Raw genomic sequence first — 17944 nt, forward strand, 5'->3', positions numbered from 1 at the left:
CAAGACTCGGCGCCAGGTTATAAAGCTCGGTCTACGCAGTGTTGGTTGGAAACGAATGTTTCGGACTTCATCAGAGCTGAAGACTGACCGTCGTCTAGTCCCGATCTTAATCCGCTGGATTATGATTTATGGTCAGTTTTAGAGAGTACGGCTTGCTCTAAACGCCATGATAATTTGGAGTCCCTAAAACAATCCGCACGATTAGCAGTGAAAAATTTTCCCATGGAAAGAGTGCGTGTTTCTATTGATAACTGGCCTTAACGTTTAAAGGAATGTATTGCAGCCAATGGAGATCACTTCGAATAAGCTTTTTATACTTTAAATTGTTTTATATTTATGTATTAAACTAACACACTGTAAAAGTAATAAATGTTATTTGCAATAGAATTTTTTTTTCATTTGTCTCAGTATTTATGGCAAGACTAGGTATATTATTGTTCCTTATATTGCTCCTTAATTAATTTAATTTAATATAATAACTTTGTATGATGGCAAATGTTTGGGAACGAACGCATCGAAAATTTGAATTTTACCGCGCCACACTCGCGCGCGCTTGTCAACTACGTAACGTCTAGCTAGGCCTAACCTCAAATTGAATCCTAACCTCAATCGGAATCGGAACGACTAAAGTTCAAAATATCATAACATAGTACTAAGTTAAAAAACTTAAATTTCTTTATACCTTTAATGCGCTTATACCTTTAATGTGTTTATAATAAAATACCTACTTTTTACTTGTATCTATTGTTATCAAAATTAAATTATAAGTTCTTGACTTGACCATGACTATGTGACCCCCTCCTGACACCAAAGCTGGATCCGCCCTTGTAAACTTATGTACTTATGAATCCATTTTAAACCTTAAAAATTAAGTGTATTGTCTATGTTCTAAATACAAATTTAATCTAATAGGCCTACTTTTTGGCGGGAACGCGAGGAGTGAAGTTGTGTGGTTTTATTTTGTCTGTTTACTGTTTCTTCAGGTTTAAATGTGTTTAAATGTGTTGTTTATTTATATATTATGTATATTAACTGTTTAATATCTGTAAAAGTGCACAAATGTGAGAAAATGAAACAAAGGCGCTGAACGTAACTTCTCGGGATCCTCTAAAGAGTCCACTGAAAAAGTCTTTATCCTTTCTGCAGCTGAGGTGTCGAAATGACATTTACCGCGCGCTGCCGGTCGTGTGTGTCCATTCGCAAATACGTGCGACCAAACCGAGCTCGAATCACGAGAAAGGTTATATAGGTAAATGACCACCATTTTACTAGGATTATTTTCATCCTTTATCATCTCATTTCATTTCATACCATGTTTAATATTAATTAATTTCATTTCATTTCATAATATCATTTTTCATTTAAAAAAGTTTTAAAATAAGACTTGAGCTAAAAGTCTCAGTTACCAGGTCATAAAACCCCTTAAAGACATAATATTCGCGGGAACAAAATATTCATCTAAATTTTAAAAACTACCTACCTGCACGGTACCCACATGATTTTAAAGTTCGTTTAAATAAGCAATGAGACGCACCGGAAGAGGGCGATATCGCAACAACTGGTATCGTTCTAAAAATAAAGGAAACATTAATTCCGATGATTCGAGCCTCAACAACACTTCAACATCCGCAAGGGTCACTAGTACTGCTGGGTCTTCAAGAGCACCAGCTAATCAGCTTCCCATAGTAATATCTGTTGGAACGGATCTTAACAACATATGGAAATTGTACTTTCCGTCCGAGGGTTAGTAAATTTAAGGTTTTTTTTTGTATAAATTAACAAAAAACCTACAAAACAAACTTTAGAACTCTTTTTTTTACAAAAATGCAGCGGCAAATCTTATTTACCCACATTACTTTGCATTGCTGTTTCTTGACTGCTCCAATGTTTTTTTTTAGAAAAAGGATCCAATGAAACAGTGGCTAAGCATATTAATAGTTTCAAGCTATATATAAACAAGAATAGGAACTTGTTCGATTTGGAAAAAATAGATCAAACTCACAGCGTACCATTGGATGTGCAGAACTTGCAAAATGATGATAAATTTATTCAAGAGTGGAGTTCCTTTACTACTGACCTTTTTGAGAATCCAGTCACAACATTGTCCACACTAGAATATTGCTTGCATGAGGTAAAATCTTCGATCAACAATAGTAACTGTTGATCGAAGGGTAAAATGAAAGATTAGATTATTAGTTTTAATATTTAACTATCATAATAGGGATGATAAATATTTTGTTTTAAAGTATCTTATCTCACTGATGTGTAAAAGTTTTACAAACTAACAATAATTAAATTAATGAAATAATAAGTAGAAAAAAAAGTAGAAATGTATGCTTGGTAGCTTGGTGTCCCTAGCCTAAAGATTATATTAATGTATTTAATACTCACACTCTCTTTTGGTAGAATAATTGTAGAGATGGTAGTGTCAATTTAGTATTATAAATGTTAAATGGGAGATTTTTCCCAGAATTATTTTTAGTTTCATAGCTTTCATTGTGTTACATGTAATTTATTTCTCAAATGCTTTTTTTCTTGTTATTACTTAACTTGTGTTTTGTGTTTACTTGTATCTGAATAGTTTATTTAAAAAATTCAAGCTTTATTATCATCTATTATTTTAAAGATCTATTTAAATCTATTATACTTTTCTGTGTTTATTATAAATAGGAGTCGGTCTTAATTTTCAACTATGGATGATCTTCTTTGTCCTCAACTTTTGTGCTTTTGTCATCAACCCTATAAAATACCATGCTTACTTTTCAGACTTTAAACTGTGCAGTAAAACTTAAAGTGAGAATACTAAATCATCAACCAGTTATACCCATAGCGAGTTTGAAAGTTAATTATTTTGGTAAGTTAAATTTTGTTTTGTTGTGTATAATGATTAGACAATCTGTGTTATTATTTAACTTGCATGAAGTTCCACACCTACGGGGTATGTTGGTCTTGAAAAAGAGTTGTCGAGGCGATTGCCAAAGACTAGTGTGTTCCGCGTTTTGGCGGACCGTGATGCCGACCGGGCCGTGCTGCTGTTGTTCGGGATAATCCACTAGTTCAGAACCAGCCTGCAAAGTCGGAACGCAATACGCCACCTCCACAGTACGCCCAGCTGCAATGGCGACGATGACAACGTGGACTGCAGCAGCCGTCGCGTCATCCGATCTTTCCTGGTGTCAGTACGCTAGCGTGTCGTTGGCGTTTGGCGCCCTCAGGTCTCTCCGTGACTATCACCGGGAGGAGACTACCTCTTCATAGGACTGTAGCTGGACGAATGCCTTCTGTGGTACCTGGCACAGTGGCGGCAGCCTGGTGCCGAGAAGGAAAAAGATCCACCGCAGTAGTGGCACTCCGGCGTCGACTCACTTAAGGAAACGAGATATTGGTAGCAAACGAAACGACCGCGACCCTGTGACCCAGGTGAAACTTTTCGGTCACGATTCACCCAGTCCGTGAAGACCATATTCAGTCCGTCGCCTATAGGCAGGGTCCACCAGGCGGTGAGCCCGCGCCTCGAGCACAATCCGCCGAGATTATAGTCTTCGCCCTCGAACTTCGCCGGGCTGGGACGCAACTCCTCCACTGGAGCGAATATCGCATCGACAGGCGTAATCTCGGCCGATACGGCGTCACATCGATGTCGTGGGTCGGGGCGTGGTACCACACGACAGCACCGTTCTTTTATGTTTAAAGGATTACTAGTGTCCCGGAGGCCTTTCTAGTTTCACCAGGACATTGTCTCAGCCAGGAGGGGAGGGATTAGCTAACAGCAAGCGCCTCCGAAGGAGACCTAACAACTCGAGAGTAGCTGCTTCGCGAATTTATCTACTACCGGATCGGGATTGCGACCCGCTGAGGAGATCCGGCGAGAAACTCAGAGGGCTGATTTGCGGGCTGGATTAAGTTGCACGTCGAAGTCTTTGCCGAGTTCGACGAGTATAGTTACCGGGATCCCTACTCCTAGTGTTAAAGAGGCGTCTAATGCAAGGGTTATTGGATCATGGACTTCGTGTGTTTTCGGATAGATTTGAGGCCCAGATCGGCGTGTAAGTCGATGTTCCTCACGAACGACGGAGCTCCGACGGCTAACCTGCAAAAACGAGATTGGAGGGATTGAAAGGGCAACTATGTGAGTGTGGGCCGCGTGAGCAAACACCACACTCGCGTAAGTCATGACGGGCCTTATGCAAGTTTTCTAAAGTGTCACCTTGTTTCGAAGGGACATTTTATTCCGCTTACAGATCATGGCGTAGAGTCTGCCGAGATTAAACGCGACATGGTCGCGGACTAATTTTAAATGTGGGCTGAATGTAATGAATGCATCCAGGGATCCATCCAAGTATTTGACCTTCCTGGCTCCGGGTTATTGGTTGGCCGAAGAGGATGATCGTGGGTGAATAGTCAGTGAAGGCATAAAGTTAACAACAATATTATAAGTTAAACGAATGCATCTGCATGGCGCTGACTAAACGCATTCCGTATGAAAGAAATTGCAAAACATAAATTTTTTTTAATCTAATCTAGTGCACTGGTTATCGAATACAGACCAGCAGACAGGGTGAATCATAAGGATCACGTAATATTTTAACAGTAGGCAGCAGCTTAACTCTGCCCCTGGCATTGCTGAAGTCTATGGGCGACGGTAACCACTCACTATCAGGTGGGCCGTATGCTCGTCTGCCTACAAGGGCAATAAAGAAATCTGAGTTTGCTTCACAACCGGCACTGAGTACGAATTCTGTTTCAAATTTTTTATCTCTTTCTGACCCTTAGCTGGCCTTATTTATCAATACTACATCATCTGTTTTAACTCGCAAAACAATTGGCAAATTTATTTTACTTTATTTGGGTGCTTCTAAACAAATTCCATGTCACAATTATCAAGCTATTCAAAATAACATTACTTGTTCGTTTTAGGTAAATTAGTAACAATAAAAGGAACAGTAATAAGAGTGGGCAGTATTGGACTTATTTGCACATCCATGGCGTTCGAATGTTCCAGTTGTCACAGTGTTCAAGCTGTTATTCAGCCACAAGGAGTATTTACTGGTAATTTTTTCGTTAGATACTTTCAATGCGCAGAGTAGCTCACGACTCATCCACTATAGGACACGAAATACGAGTTTTAATGGTATTTCTTATTTGCTGATCCAACTATTAAATTGTATTGCATGATTTTCACGGTAGAAACGTGAGAAATGCACACAAGTTCACACGTTCCAAGTAATCAATATCACGTAAAATGTCCTAGTTTTTTTTTATTATACAATTTATAATTAGTACAAGTAATTGTAATAATTAATTATCTTATCTTATCAATCATTAATCACCTGGGATCGACGCAACATTTTTTCTCCTTCTATACTCATCTATCATATTATTATACTGTTTCTTTTCTCACTTCCCTCTTACACACATCGTCTTTCACGCAATTCATCCATTTCTTCTTATGTCTACCTCTTCCTCTAAAGCCTTCCACATTCATAGTTAAGACTATCTTACTAACCTAATGGTCATTTCGTCTCGTTACATGTCCAAACGCGCACTTCTCAACTTCTCTGTAACAGTGGCACACTTTTAGATCGTATTTATAATAATTACATCATGCATATATAATATGTATTAATAATTATGTAATCAATTGTAATAATTAATAAGTGTTAATAACATTGAAATGTCTTTAATACGTGGTCTAGCTCCGAACTTTTGTCAGAGTTGTAATAGTGGCGTTAAGTTCGAGCCTCTACAGTCCTCGACGTACACGAACACCACAGATTGGCAGGTTGCAAAAATACAAGAGATCCAGTCTCATGTAAGTCGAATATAATTTACTAAACTGCCCCTAATATCACCAACACTAAAAACTTAAATATTAATATCTAATCATAACACTGACCTTGTGGCCGTTATTAAACTTATAATGCCACATATAGAATAAACCTTTGTGTAAAAGGTTTTTGGTCTATCTAACCCTCAGACACAGCCCACTGAGTTTCTCGCCGGATCTTCTCAGTGGGTCGCGTTTCCGATCCGGCGGTAGATTCTGCGAAGCACGGCTCTTGCTAGGGTTCGTGTTAGCAACGTCGTCAGGTTTGAGCCCCGTGAGCTCACCTACTGGTTAAGGTTCCGCTGAAATAGCCTCTCAAGGCTCTCAGCTTAGGTAGGAAGAAAAAAAAAGGTCTATGATCCAGTACTAAGAGGTGAAAAGCACAAAAGGCATATACCGGTAGTTTGTATTTCAATAATTGTATTAAGAATCATTTTTGCAGAGCATTTCCGGTACTATACCCAGAAGTGTTGAGATTGAGCTCCAAGGAGATTTAGTTGGGACTGCATGTCCAGGAGACGTGCTTTCAGTCACTGGTATAGTACAGGTAAGTTTTAACTACCTATATAATATAAAAAAAAAAACGATTATCTACTTCAGTCAGTGTTAATATCTGATTTAAAATGTTTTCTTTACCCCAGTGACTACTTAACACTAGGTGGGCCGTAAGCTCGTCCACCCATTTTAGCAATAAAATAATAATAATATAATGTATGAAGTTAATGACTTCATCGAATGAGGCTTGCTGTAACTCAACTCAACTATAAATAGGTTCAATTACTTCGCGCTACAAGGTACATACGTCCGAAAATCCAAAATATACAAAAAAATCACGACGCCTAATATATAAAACAAATTAAAAATACACTGACCGTTTCCCTTGTACAATTAATGTTCGATTGTATTACTTTCAAGAAAGTGATTGCATAAGCTTTTTATCTTCAGGTCCGTGGCGAGAGTAAAGGCGGAGAAGACGGAAAGAGAGCTGCGAGATTGTTGCAGTTATACATTGAAGCTATTTCCATTCACAGTCAGAGGAATTTATCCAATCCGACACTGTCCTTTACTTTAAAGGATTATTATGCAATACAGGCAGGTATTTTTTGTTTCTATATCGATGTATATATAAAAAAAAATTATTGTGTGTCTGTAATACCAAAATAACAATAAATTTACACAAATATAACCAGAAAACTACTTTTTGGTTTATTTTGCTGTTAGTCTGATCAATCGGCTGAATTGATTTTGATGAGTCCTTAATAGAGATTAGCTCTTTTTAAAAAAAAAATTGCGCTTCCTTAAGAGCAAAGCGGATTTAGCTAGTTCACAATGTGATGTCAAATTTACGTAGAAATGTTTTTAAAGCGAATTGAGTGTATAACAATTAACATCTCTTTTCTGCACGAACATGGCTAACAATAAAAATTATATACAACAAGCCTTTGAAAAATGACACAATTTTTTTTCAGGAAATTCATGGATCCGACGACGTATTCCGCTTACTAGTTCACTCGCTGTGTCCGACCATCTTTGGTCATGAAGCCGTGAAGGCCGGCCTTATCCTGGGGTTGCTGGGCGGAACTGAGCACGAGAACGGTCCGAGATCTAATCCTCACATACTCGTTGTCGGAGATCCAGGACTGGGCAAGTCGCAGTTGTTACAAGCTGCAGCGCATGCTGCGCCCAGGGGTGAGTTTTATATCGGCAGCACACACAACATTCCACATTTTGAAGTCGTTATGGCCTAAAAGTTTTTTTTTTTATTTTTTTTTTATTGCCCTTGTAGGCAGACGAGCATACGGCCCACCTGATGGTGAGTGGTTACCGTCGCCCATGGACTTCAGCAATACCAAGGGCAGAGCCAAGCCGCTGCCTACCGTTTAATACTCTCCACAAGCCTCGTTTGAAGAAGGACATGTCATAGCGCTCGGGAAACACCGTGGAGGGGAGCTCATTCCATAGCCGGATGGTACGTGGCAAAAAAGACCTCTGGAAACGCACTGTGGATGACCGCAGTGGCTCCAGGTAGTATGGATGAACTCTACTCCGGTGGCGGGCGGTGCGATGGTAAAAACGAGATGCCGGTATCATCTCGAACAATTCCTCAGAGCACTCCCCATGGAACATACGGTACAAAATACAGAGGGAACCGAAGTCCCTCCGCAGACCCAGAGGCTCCAAACGATCCGTGAGAATGGGATTATCGACAATCCGAACGGCCCGAATTAAGTCCGAATTAAGACCTCGTTTGGAAGTCGTCGTGGCCTAAAGGATAAGACGTCCGGTGCATTCGTATCGAGCGATGCACTGGTGTTCGAATCCCGCTGGCGGGTACCAATTTTTCTAATGAAATACGTACTCAACAAATGTTCACGATTGACTTCCACGGTGAAGGAATAACATCATGCAATAAAAAATCAAACCCGCAAAATTATAATTTGCGTAATTACTGGTGGTAGGACCTCTTGTGAGTCCGCACGGGTAGGTACCACCATCCTGCGTATTTCTACCGTGAAGCAGTAATGCGTTTCGGTTTGAAGGGCGGGGCAGCCGTTGTAACTATACTTGAGACCTTAGGACGTATATCTCAAGGTGGGTGGCGCATTTACGTCGTAGATGTCTATGTGCTCTAGTAACCACTAAAGAACAGGTGGGCAATGAGCTCGTCCACCCATCTAAGCAATAAAAAAAAAACTTAATTTTACTAAAACTACTTTTACGGTTTTTTACTGAACTGACGATTGCATTGTCCATGACCACGAAAATTGTTATGTATTCGAAACGTCGGAAATAATATTTATATAGTCGACGGGGGACACATCAAAGGAAAAACAAAATTGTAATTGTACACGACCCGGCCTGTATGGCTGTTTCCGAGTCGTGTAATAATATTTTCTGCTGTCTGTTTGTGCGCTGGTAGAAGACGGCTGTTCCTTTCGATGGGTTTCGGCTTCTGTAGCGAGGTTTCACAGGTAGCCGATTCACTGGTGGTTTTTTGATGACTGGACTATGTTCTGTGTCGGAGATTCACTGGTAACTGTTTCTGTCTTGCTGATCTGCTGAGAACTGACTGTTTCTATGTCGGAGATTCGCTGAGAACTGTTTCTGTCTCGATGATCTGCTGAGAACTGTTTTTGCCTTTTTTTTTTTTTTTTTTTCCTACCTAATCTGATAGCCCTAGCGGCTATGTCAGCGTAACCCTAACTTTAGTAGGTGAGCTCACGGGGCTCAAACCTGACGATGTTGCTAACACGAACCCTAGCAAGAGCCGTGCTTCGCAGAATCTACCACCGGATCGGAAACGCGACCCACTGAGAAGATCCGGCGAGAAACTCAGTGGGCTGTGTCTGAGAGTTAATTTATTCGTCGAGCCCTTCGTCGCAAGCGACGGGTTCGACGAGAACGGTGACCGGTGCTTAAAGTACCTAAAAGCACCGTTAGTGGATCGGGAGGATCCGAGATGACGTGTTTTGGGCGACGTCGACTGCTTTCCATTCTGTCCGCAGGATCGGGAATGTAGTTACCGGCGGCCACGATGAGAGGGTTCTCGTGTCGTGCCGCTTTATCGAAGTGGCGCATGGACGCCGACTGTATATACTTACTGATGGACTCTAAGTCCAGGTCGTCATGGAGGTCGACGTTCCTGACGAACCACGGGGCTCCGACGGCTATCCTGCAAAAACGGGATTGAATAATTTGAAATGATTTTAGGTGTATGCGGGCCGCGTGAGCGAACACTACACTTGCATAGGTCATGACGGGGCGTATGCAAGTTTTGTAGAGTGTCACCTTATTTCCAAGGGACATTTTACTTCGCCTACATATCATCGGGTAGAGTTTTTGCCTATAAATGGCCATCCTTTTATATTTATTTCAGTACCCCATCTCGCGACGCGCTATCGACGCGCCACTTTTGGAGGGTCCCTTGATCTGTATGTTACCGTAGTGAAAGCGTTCCACAAATCGATTCTATTGGTCTATTTACATTCTCTGATCTGATACACTAACATATTGACTATAAAATAATATAAGATTATACATTTTTGTTACGTAATTACTTATCAACTATATTAATTAAATCTATTTGTTTGATAAAACTATTAAAACCCTATTTCGTCCTGCACACTAATTTTTTTTTAATTCCGAGCATCTTCATATTTATATACCTTTTAAGCCTTCTCTGGACTTCCACAAATAAATCAAGACCAAAATTAGCCAAATCGGTCCAACCGTTCTCGAGTTTTAGCGAGACTAACGAACAGCAACTCATTTTTATATATGTAGATAATTGTATGATTGAAACAACATAATGTTATTTTAAAGGTGTGTATGTGTGTGGAGCTTCGGCATCAGCAGGAGGACTGACAGTGGCATTAGGCAGGGAGGCCGGAGGTGATTTCGCGCTCGAAGCTGGCGCATTAGTTTTGGCTGACAAAGGCGTTTGCTGTATTGATGAACTAGATAAAGTAAGTAACTTACTATTCTTGGTATTTTGGAGAAGGTTTAAATTCATTAGCGTACAGTAGATGGGGGGTAATTGGGACGCTTTCCAGGGTTTTTCTTAGGGCAATAAAATTAAGATTAAAACGGTTTCGGAGGTTTAAATTTTCATATACGATGCATTATTATACATAGTTCATTGAAAAATATACACAAAAACTTTAAAAACTAGCTGACCTGATCTACCTTGGCTTTTGGAGTGAATCGGGTCACGTATGGGGACAATAGAATTTTTCGATAGGGGTGGCACTGGTTAGTTGTTAAGTAGGTACTTACTTACCTTTAGGTAATTAACTTTTCAATATCTTTAATCAATAACAAAATTCTGATGACTATTTTTTTTAAACACTAAGTAAAAGTCCTTTTCTATTCAATAAATTTAAATCTCACAAAAGCACTGTGACAACCAAGATTTGTCCATATTCTACCCCTAGTCCCGATTCCCCCCAATCTACTGTATTGAAGGTAGCGCGCGCGCATAGTAAAAAACTTTCGTACTTTCACCGATGATTAAATTAGACCACGGCTGGGTTTTATCTATCTATCTTCTATCTATATATATATAAAAATGAATTGCTGTTCGTTAGTCTCGCTAAAACTCGAGAACGGCTGGACCGATTTGGCTAATTTTGGTCTTGAATTATTCGTGGAAGTCCAGAGAAGGTTTAAAAGGTAAGATAAATATGAAAATGTTCGGAATTAAATAAAAATAACAATTTTGTTTTTCCTTTGATGTGTTCCCCGTCGGACGGATTCCTTTTGTTTGTTTTAAGTTTATTTTATACAAAAGTTTAGCTCTTTTATTTATCGATTGAGGCACTACGAAGTCTGCCGAGTCAGCTAGTTAGTAAATAAATAAATAAATGTTCAGATGAAAGCGCATCACAGCAGTCTGCTGGAGGCCATGGAACAGCGGCGCGTGAGTGTTGCCAAGGGAGGTGTGGTGTGCAGCCTGGCCGCTCGGGCGACGGTGCTAGCCGCCGCCAATCCTGCCGCTGGAAGCTATAATAGGTAACTTTTTTTCCTACCTATGCTGATAGGCTTGAGAGGCTATATCAGCGTTACCCTAGCGTGTAGGTGAGCTATCGTGGCTCAAACCCGAGGTGTTGCTAAAGGCCCTAGCAAGAGCAGTGCTTCGTAGAATCTACCACCGGATCGGAGTCGCGACCCACTGAGAAGATCCGGCAAGAAACTCAGTGGGCTAATAGGTAACACTCGAATAACCAACAATGAGATTTACAAATCTCATCTCATAAATGTTAACTTAAAAATTGTTAAATGTAAAAAAAATATATAATAAAACCTCATTTTCGTCCAACAAAAAAATGAAGGTAGGGGTTCTTATTTCGAACTTTAAAATATATTTTTGTTTACTTTCCTACCACTATAACCAAAATAGATTAATTAATTATAGAAAGTAAAAATGAAAGCTTGTCGTAAATAGTTAAAATATATGTGTTTCTAGAGCAAAAACGGTGGTCGAAAATTTGAAACTAAATTCGGCGCTACTTTCGAGGTTTGATCTAGTTTTTATACTTTTGGATCAACCGGATGAGGTAAGTAATCACCATTCTCATTTTTCTTAATTATTTTGTACCCAGATAAATTTATCAATGTAAATCAGAATAAAAAAATACAATTGGCATATTATTTTTTTAGAAAATGGACGCAATGCTCTCTGAACATGTGTTAGCGCTTCACGCTGGTCATAAAACAAAGAAATCGGCACAGGGTAGCAGTTTTAATAGCAGCATGCATACTAGTCAGAGTAATAATAGCAAACGTTCTCTTAGGTAAGCAACAAATTAATATCTAAAGCAACCTTTAATGAACATAGATTTCGTTAAAAAATAAATTAAAAAAATGCATCATCTCTTTCGTCTTTGTATTATAAGCGCATTTTCCGCATTGCCTAGTTTTAATGTGTTCAAATTGATTCACTTTTTTTTTGTATTGGTTAGATGGGTGGACGAGCTCACAGCCCACCTGGTGTTAAGTGGTTACTGGAGCCCACAGACATCTACAACGTAAATGCGCCACACACCTTGAGATATAGTTCTAAGGTCTCAGTATAGTCACAACGGCTGCCCCACCCTTCAAACCAAAACGCATTACTGCTTCACGGCAGAAATAGGCAGGGTGGTAGTACCCGCGCGGACTTATAAGAGGTCCTACCTACCACCAGTAATTACGCAAATTATAATTTTGCTGGTTTCATTTTTATTACACATGTTATTCCTTCACCGTGGAAGTCAATCGTGAACATTTGTGAAGTACGTATGTCATTAGAAAAATTGGTACCCGCCAGCGGGATTCGAACACCAGTGCATCGCTCGATACGAATGCACCGGACGTCTTATCCTTTAGGCCACGACGACTTCAAAATTCACACTAAGCATACAGAGCCCTGCGATACGATACTTAAGAATTTTACTAATACGGTTAAAGACACGATCGAAATACTAAACTTTCGAAATTATTACCACTCCAGATCTGATACCCCTGGGTACTGAACTCATCAAGCAAAAAAGATTAAACACATCGTTCTTTCCAGTCAAAGACTCAGACTGAAGCCGGGAGAGGAGATAGACAATTTACCTCTTGTATTGTTACGAAAGTACATAGCTTACGCACAGAGATATGTACATCCGAAATTGAGTAAAGAAGCGGCAACTGCGCTACAGGAATTTTATCTGGAGCTGCGTCACAACCACGACGCGGATCCTAGTGGTGGCACACCTATAACTACGCGGCAACTAGAGGCGTGTATTCGATTGACACAGGCAAGTTTCGACTTTTTTTATTGCTTAGATGGGACGAGCTCACAGCCCACCTGGTGCTAAGTGATTACTGGAGCCCATAGAGATTTACAACGCAAATGCGCCACCCACCTTGAGATATACGTTCTAAGGTCTCAGTTACAACGGCTGCCCCCACTCTTCAAGTCGAAACGCATTACTGCTTCACGGCAGAAATAAGCAGGGTGGTGGTATCTACCCGTGGGGACTCACAAGACGTCCATTAATTGCATAAATTACAAATTTGTGGAATTGGTTTTTATTACACGATGTTATTGCTTAAGAATGGAAGTCAATCGTGAACATTTGCTAAGTATGTATTTCATTAGAAATATTGGTACCTGCCTGCGGGATGCGAACATCATAGCGTCGCTGGATACGAATGCACCGGGCGTTTTATCCCTTAAACCACGATGACTCTGTAATTATTACGATTATCGAATAGGCTCGTGCGAGAGTAGAACTACGGGAAGAGGCAACAGTGGATGATGCTAATGATGTTATTAGCTTAATGAAACACAGCTTGATCGACACCTTTAGCGATGAATTTGGAAACATTCAACTATCTCGGTCTATCAACGGTTCTGGTGTCAGTTCAAAAAGCAAGGTATTGAGTTTATTACCAAACTTACGGTTTATATCTAAGATATTTTATTACCTATTATCTTTTTATTTATTGCTTAGATGGTTGGACGAGCTCACAGCCCACCTGGTGTTGAGTGGTTACTGGAGCCCATAGACATCAACGTAGATGCAGCACCCACCTTGAGATACAAGTTCTAAATTCTCAGTATAGTTACAACGGCTGCCCCGCCCTTCAAATCGAAACGCATTACTGCTTCACGGCAGAAATAGGCAGGGCGGTGATACCTGCCTACCGGTGCAGACTCACAAGAGGTCCTACCACAAGTCTTAGTTAGTCATAAAATAGTAAAGCAATGAAATGGAGCAGTTTTCCTTGATGTAAAAATTTTAGTAAATAAACTATGTTTCACCTAATAAAAGCAGGGCCAAAGGTAAAATACGGGGGATATAATGGCTCATCACAAAGCCTACTAGGAGCGCAACTATTTTGTTGTGACTATTTTAACGTTAATGTGAAAAGACTTCCCAACATTAGTACTAATTGTGCTTTAGAAAATGGTGCTCTCCTATCGGTATTTATCATTTGACAAAACATTCATTTTATCCATCATACAAATGACCGTTGTCTTGAAACATAAATTTAAAGTCCTAAATACATTAGATTAGTAACTGTTCAATTCAAATCTCCTTAGGTAATTTGTGCTTGGTTATTTTTTTCCAGTTGAAGAAATATTTGGAGGCATTAACAAGACAATCACATCAGTTAGGAAAAGATATTTTTACACGACAAGAGTTGATACAAATACACAAAGCAGCTGGAGTCCAGGGTGACGCAAATGACCTAATTGAAGCAATGCACATACATTCCTACTTGCTTCTTAAAGCATCTAATACATATCAACTTATACCTATATAATGATTGCAATAAAAAAATTATAACACAATTTTGTTTCATCATTGCCTTTTTTTCCCGATATATTTATGCCTCATTTTAGTTAGTGAACTAACCAATTTAATTAATGCTTATCAGAAGCTATTCAGTCTTAAGTATTTCAATTTTACATTACGCTACGATTTTAATGATTACATAATCACAGCAGTTTTAATTAGGAACAAACACATTTACATTTTTTTTCTCACTAATCTTTCTAATATCTGTCCTTGATGGGATATCTTTCAAAGCAATAGAAATTTGACAGCAACAATAAAGAGATAAACTAATAATAAAACAATTACTCCAAGTAGGGCCTTTCAAAAGACCAAAAAATAAATCTCCAATTTCACTACCAGCCAATAAATAAAAATTTGATATAGCTGAGAGTGCTAGTAATGGAGAGCATAGAAATGCAATCCATCTATTTTCCATAGAATTACTTCTTAAAATTTTAGTTCTGAACCATTTGTATCCCTCAGTACTTGATACTGCTTTACCAGTATATTCTAGCAGAATGCCAATGTAGTTTAGGCTTGACCAAACAAATATGTTCCACACAGTTCCATGCCACATAAATATGAAAATGAATGTAGCTAATGATGCTATTAATTTATTTAAAAACTTTGAAAGCTTTAGTGAATTAGATAGAACACTGTAACCAGGTTTGTAGATATATCTGAAAAAAAAATTAAGTGGTTTAAGCAAGGGTTTTTGTTTCACAATGTTAGAAACAGCAGGCTTTATTTGCTTGATTATGCAAAATGTGTAACTCTTTCTGAGTTTATATATCTTTACGAGATCCCACAAAACTTATTTTATAACTAAAATAAATCAAAACAAAAACAGGATAACACATAAGGAAACAGTAATGTTTAAGGAAGATGTTTTAAATTTTAGAAATAAATCTTGCACAATAACCTGCTGACAAAACATATTCAGAGGAATATTACCAAATACAAACAAATTTGCCTTGATAAATTAATAAAAAGTGCAAAGATAGTATTACTTGGATAAAAACTGGTATAATCCAACATCAAAATATCTCCACATGAGAGAATAGACATGAATTCTTGCAACACATCTTGGAATTGGTGGTGGTTCCATATTGTCTAATCTGGCAAAAGCTCCTGTTGTGCCATATGATATGACATACTTTAAATGGAATACTAAACCCATCCATAAACCACCTCCACAAAGAGCTAATGTCGGCAAACGTTTTATAGCCTGAAAAAAAAGAAAATATTTAATTTTAAAAGAAAAAAATACATTACAAATTTTATTGATCTTGAACATACCTCAATGTTACTTTGCAGCGCATAAAAATATACATAATGAAATGATAAATCTAATAAGAATGTGTAACATAAATATAGTAACATATCCCAGACAAATCTCTTTAATTTTGTAGTATATTTCTCATTTTTTACAGTGAAGCTTTTTTCAAAATCTTGATATAACATTATGGGTCCAACATATAACAATGGTGCATATAAAACATAACTAAACATATCAAGTATTGCTTGGTAAATAGAAACTTTATATGCTTTTTCTTTGGTAAATTTCTCCTTCTTATCTATATAATCTACACAAAAACTAATACATCGCAGTTCTATCCATGCAACTGCAAATAAAACCAAATAAACTTCTTCATCTTGCATGTGTTTGTAATCCAAAAAATTCCAAAAATAATACTTATATTTTAATGAATTATAACTCATCAGCAACACAATACTGGTAAGCCATATACTGGTTTTTTTACCTCCCAAAAATATAATAGTTGAAAATATAACTGGCTGCATTAAAATTATTATTAAAGGCTTCCAGCCCCAGTATATCAAAACAAACAATATGCTTGATATTATGTACCAGTGTTTCAGACATGTTAATTTAGTCTTCCTAATTATTTCTGATATAGCAAATTGCAAGATTAAATAAACCCATGATGTCTGTATGAAATGCTTCCAAGTACTCCATTCTACATCTGAAATGTCTCTTAATCTATCCACAAATGCCCAACCGTGTGTCAAATCTCTCAAAGAATATGCTAATTGAGGTCTATTTTCAAGAATTTCTGAAAAAGTAACAATGTATTTTATTTGGTACAGGTATACTGTGCAAAAATAATTCATTTTTTTAAGTTAAAACTTAACATTATGCTAATTAATGTAATTGAAGATACTATTTAGTATGTATTTTATTTTTCAAAATATCCTTTTACTAGAATTTGTTAATGTCTTGATATAAAGTTTTGTTTCAATAAAAAACATTACCGTTTTGAGTTTGAACCAACGATAATAACGAATAAAAATTTGCTAATATCCAAATACTCAAATATATATATTGCTCGAAATGTAATATAATATTCATTATTTAAATAAATAGAAAATGAACTGAGATTTAGAATCTCAAACTATATTCAGAACTTTTAATTTATTTTCCTGCACTAATCTTGTACCAATTCAAATTTGTTTTGAAATGGTAAATGGACCTTTTGAATATTTTGACAGTAGTAGTAGTAGTTTTATTTTTCCAACTGTAAAGGCAAGATACATATACCATACAGTCTAATCTTTTATAATTTTTTTATATGAAAAATAATACTATGAAGTGAAATGAAATGAAGTTGATTAATATGAAAGATGACATTAAATGAAATAAAACGTAAATGAGATGAAATTAAATGAAACGAAATGAGGTGAGATGAGATGAGAAATTTAATCTCAGTGGACTTTTTGGACGTTATCGAGAAGTTACGTCCAGCGGCATTGTTTTATTTTCCCATATTTGTGCATTTTCACAGATATTAAACAGCTAATAAACCACCGTTATTATGCATTTAAACCTGAAGCAACACTAAATAGACAAAACAAATCACACAACTTCACACCCCGCGTTCCCGCCAAAAAGTCTAATTCTTTGACAGTAGCAAAACACAGTTCCATTTTTCCAACAGGAAAAACGAAAGTATTACTCCATACACCCTAAACTTTTATATAGGTACATATTTTGTTTATGGATGAAATGAGGTTGTTGATTTGTTCGAGACTGTATTTGGGACGAAATTAAATGAAACGATGTGATGAAACGATAACTAAAATCTCAGTAAATTTATGATTATTTATTAAGAGAGTATTCAGTGAGCTTTTTAGAAGGATACGTTAAGACACCTTGTTTCGTTTTCCCACATTGGTGTACTTTCACAAATGCTAATTAATTAGTATAATTAGTAGTAGTTAATAATTAATAAAGTACCATTACAACATGTTTAAACACGAAGAAAAACTAAATTAAGAAATTTGA

The 17944-nt window shown here is 37.7% G+C and overlaps 2 protein-coding genes across 6 annotated transcripts; one reads left to right on the top strand and one right to left on the bottom strand.

The window, feature by feature from the left end:
* The first annotated feature begins 578 nt into the window (after positions 1 to 578).
* On the top strand, positions 579 to 14654 carry LOC114246449 (minichromosome maintenance 8 factor recombination-defective). 4 transcript variants are annotated; one of them, XM_028178968.2, is made up of 15 exons: positions 579 to 1743; positions 1899 to 2131; positions 2767 to 2854; positions 4918 to 5049; positions 5697 to 5812; positions 6270 to 6374; positions 6773 to 6919; positions 7297 to 7516; positions 10151 to 10293; positions 11199 to 11338; positions 11793 to 11883; positions 11987 to 12120; positions 12882 to 13110; positions 13571 to 13732; positions 14432 to 14654. In XM_028178968.2, exons 1-15 carry the CDS (start codon positions 1524 to 1526, stop codon positions 14624 to 14626), a joined length of 2355 nt encoding a protein of 784 aa, XP_028034769.2. In that variant the 5' UTR covers positions 579 to 1523; the 3' UTR covers positions 14627 to 14654. The 4 variants fall into 4 exon arrangements, with proteins under 4 accessions (XP_028034769.2, XP_089583830.1, XP_089583832.1 ...); XM_089727704.1 differs by lacking the exon at positions 13571 to 13732; XM_089727706.1 differs by lacking the exons at positions 13571 to 13732; positions 14432 to 14654 and adding an exon at positions 13410 to 13551.
* rasp (protein-cysteine N-palmitoyltransferase Rasp) lies at positions 14655 to 17149 on the bottom strand. 2 transcript variants are annotated; one of them, XM_089727708.1, is made up of 5 exons: positions 16915 to 17149; positions 16404 to 16715; positions 15940 to 16265; positions 15651 to 15868; positions 14655 to 15320 (listed from the first exon to the last, which is right to left on the bottom strand). In XM_089727708.1, exons 1-5 carry the CDS (start codon positions 17009 to 17011, stop codon positions 14813 to 14815), a joined length of 1461 nt encoding a protein of 486 aa, XP_089583834.1. In that variant the 5' UTR covers positions 17012 to 17149; the 3' UTR covers positions 14655 to 14812. The 2 variants fall into 2 exon arrangements, with proteins under 2 accessions (XP_089583834.1, XP_089583833.1); XM_089727707.1 differs by having other exon boundaries at positions 15940 to 16715.
* Positions 17150 to 17944: the final 795 nt, after the last annotated feature.

This window comes from Bombyx mandarina, chromosome 05 (genome assembly GCF_030267445.1).
Source record: "Bombyx mandarina strain Sakado chromosome 05, ASM3026744v2".
In the NCBI taxonomy this organism is placed as follows: Eukaryota; Metazoa; Arthropoda; class Insecta; order Lepidoptera; family Bombycidae; genus Bombyx; species Bombyx mandarina.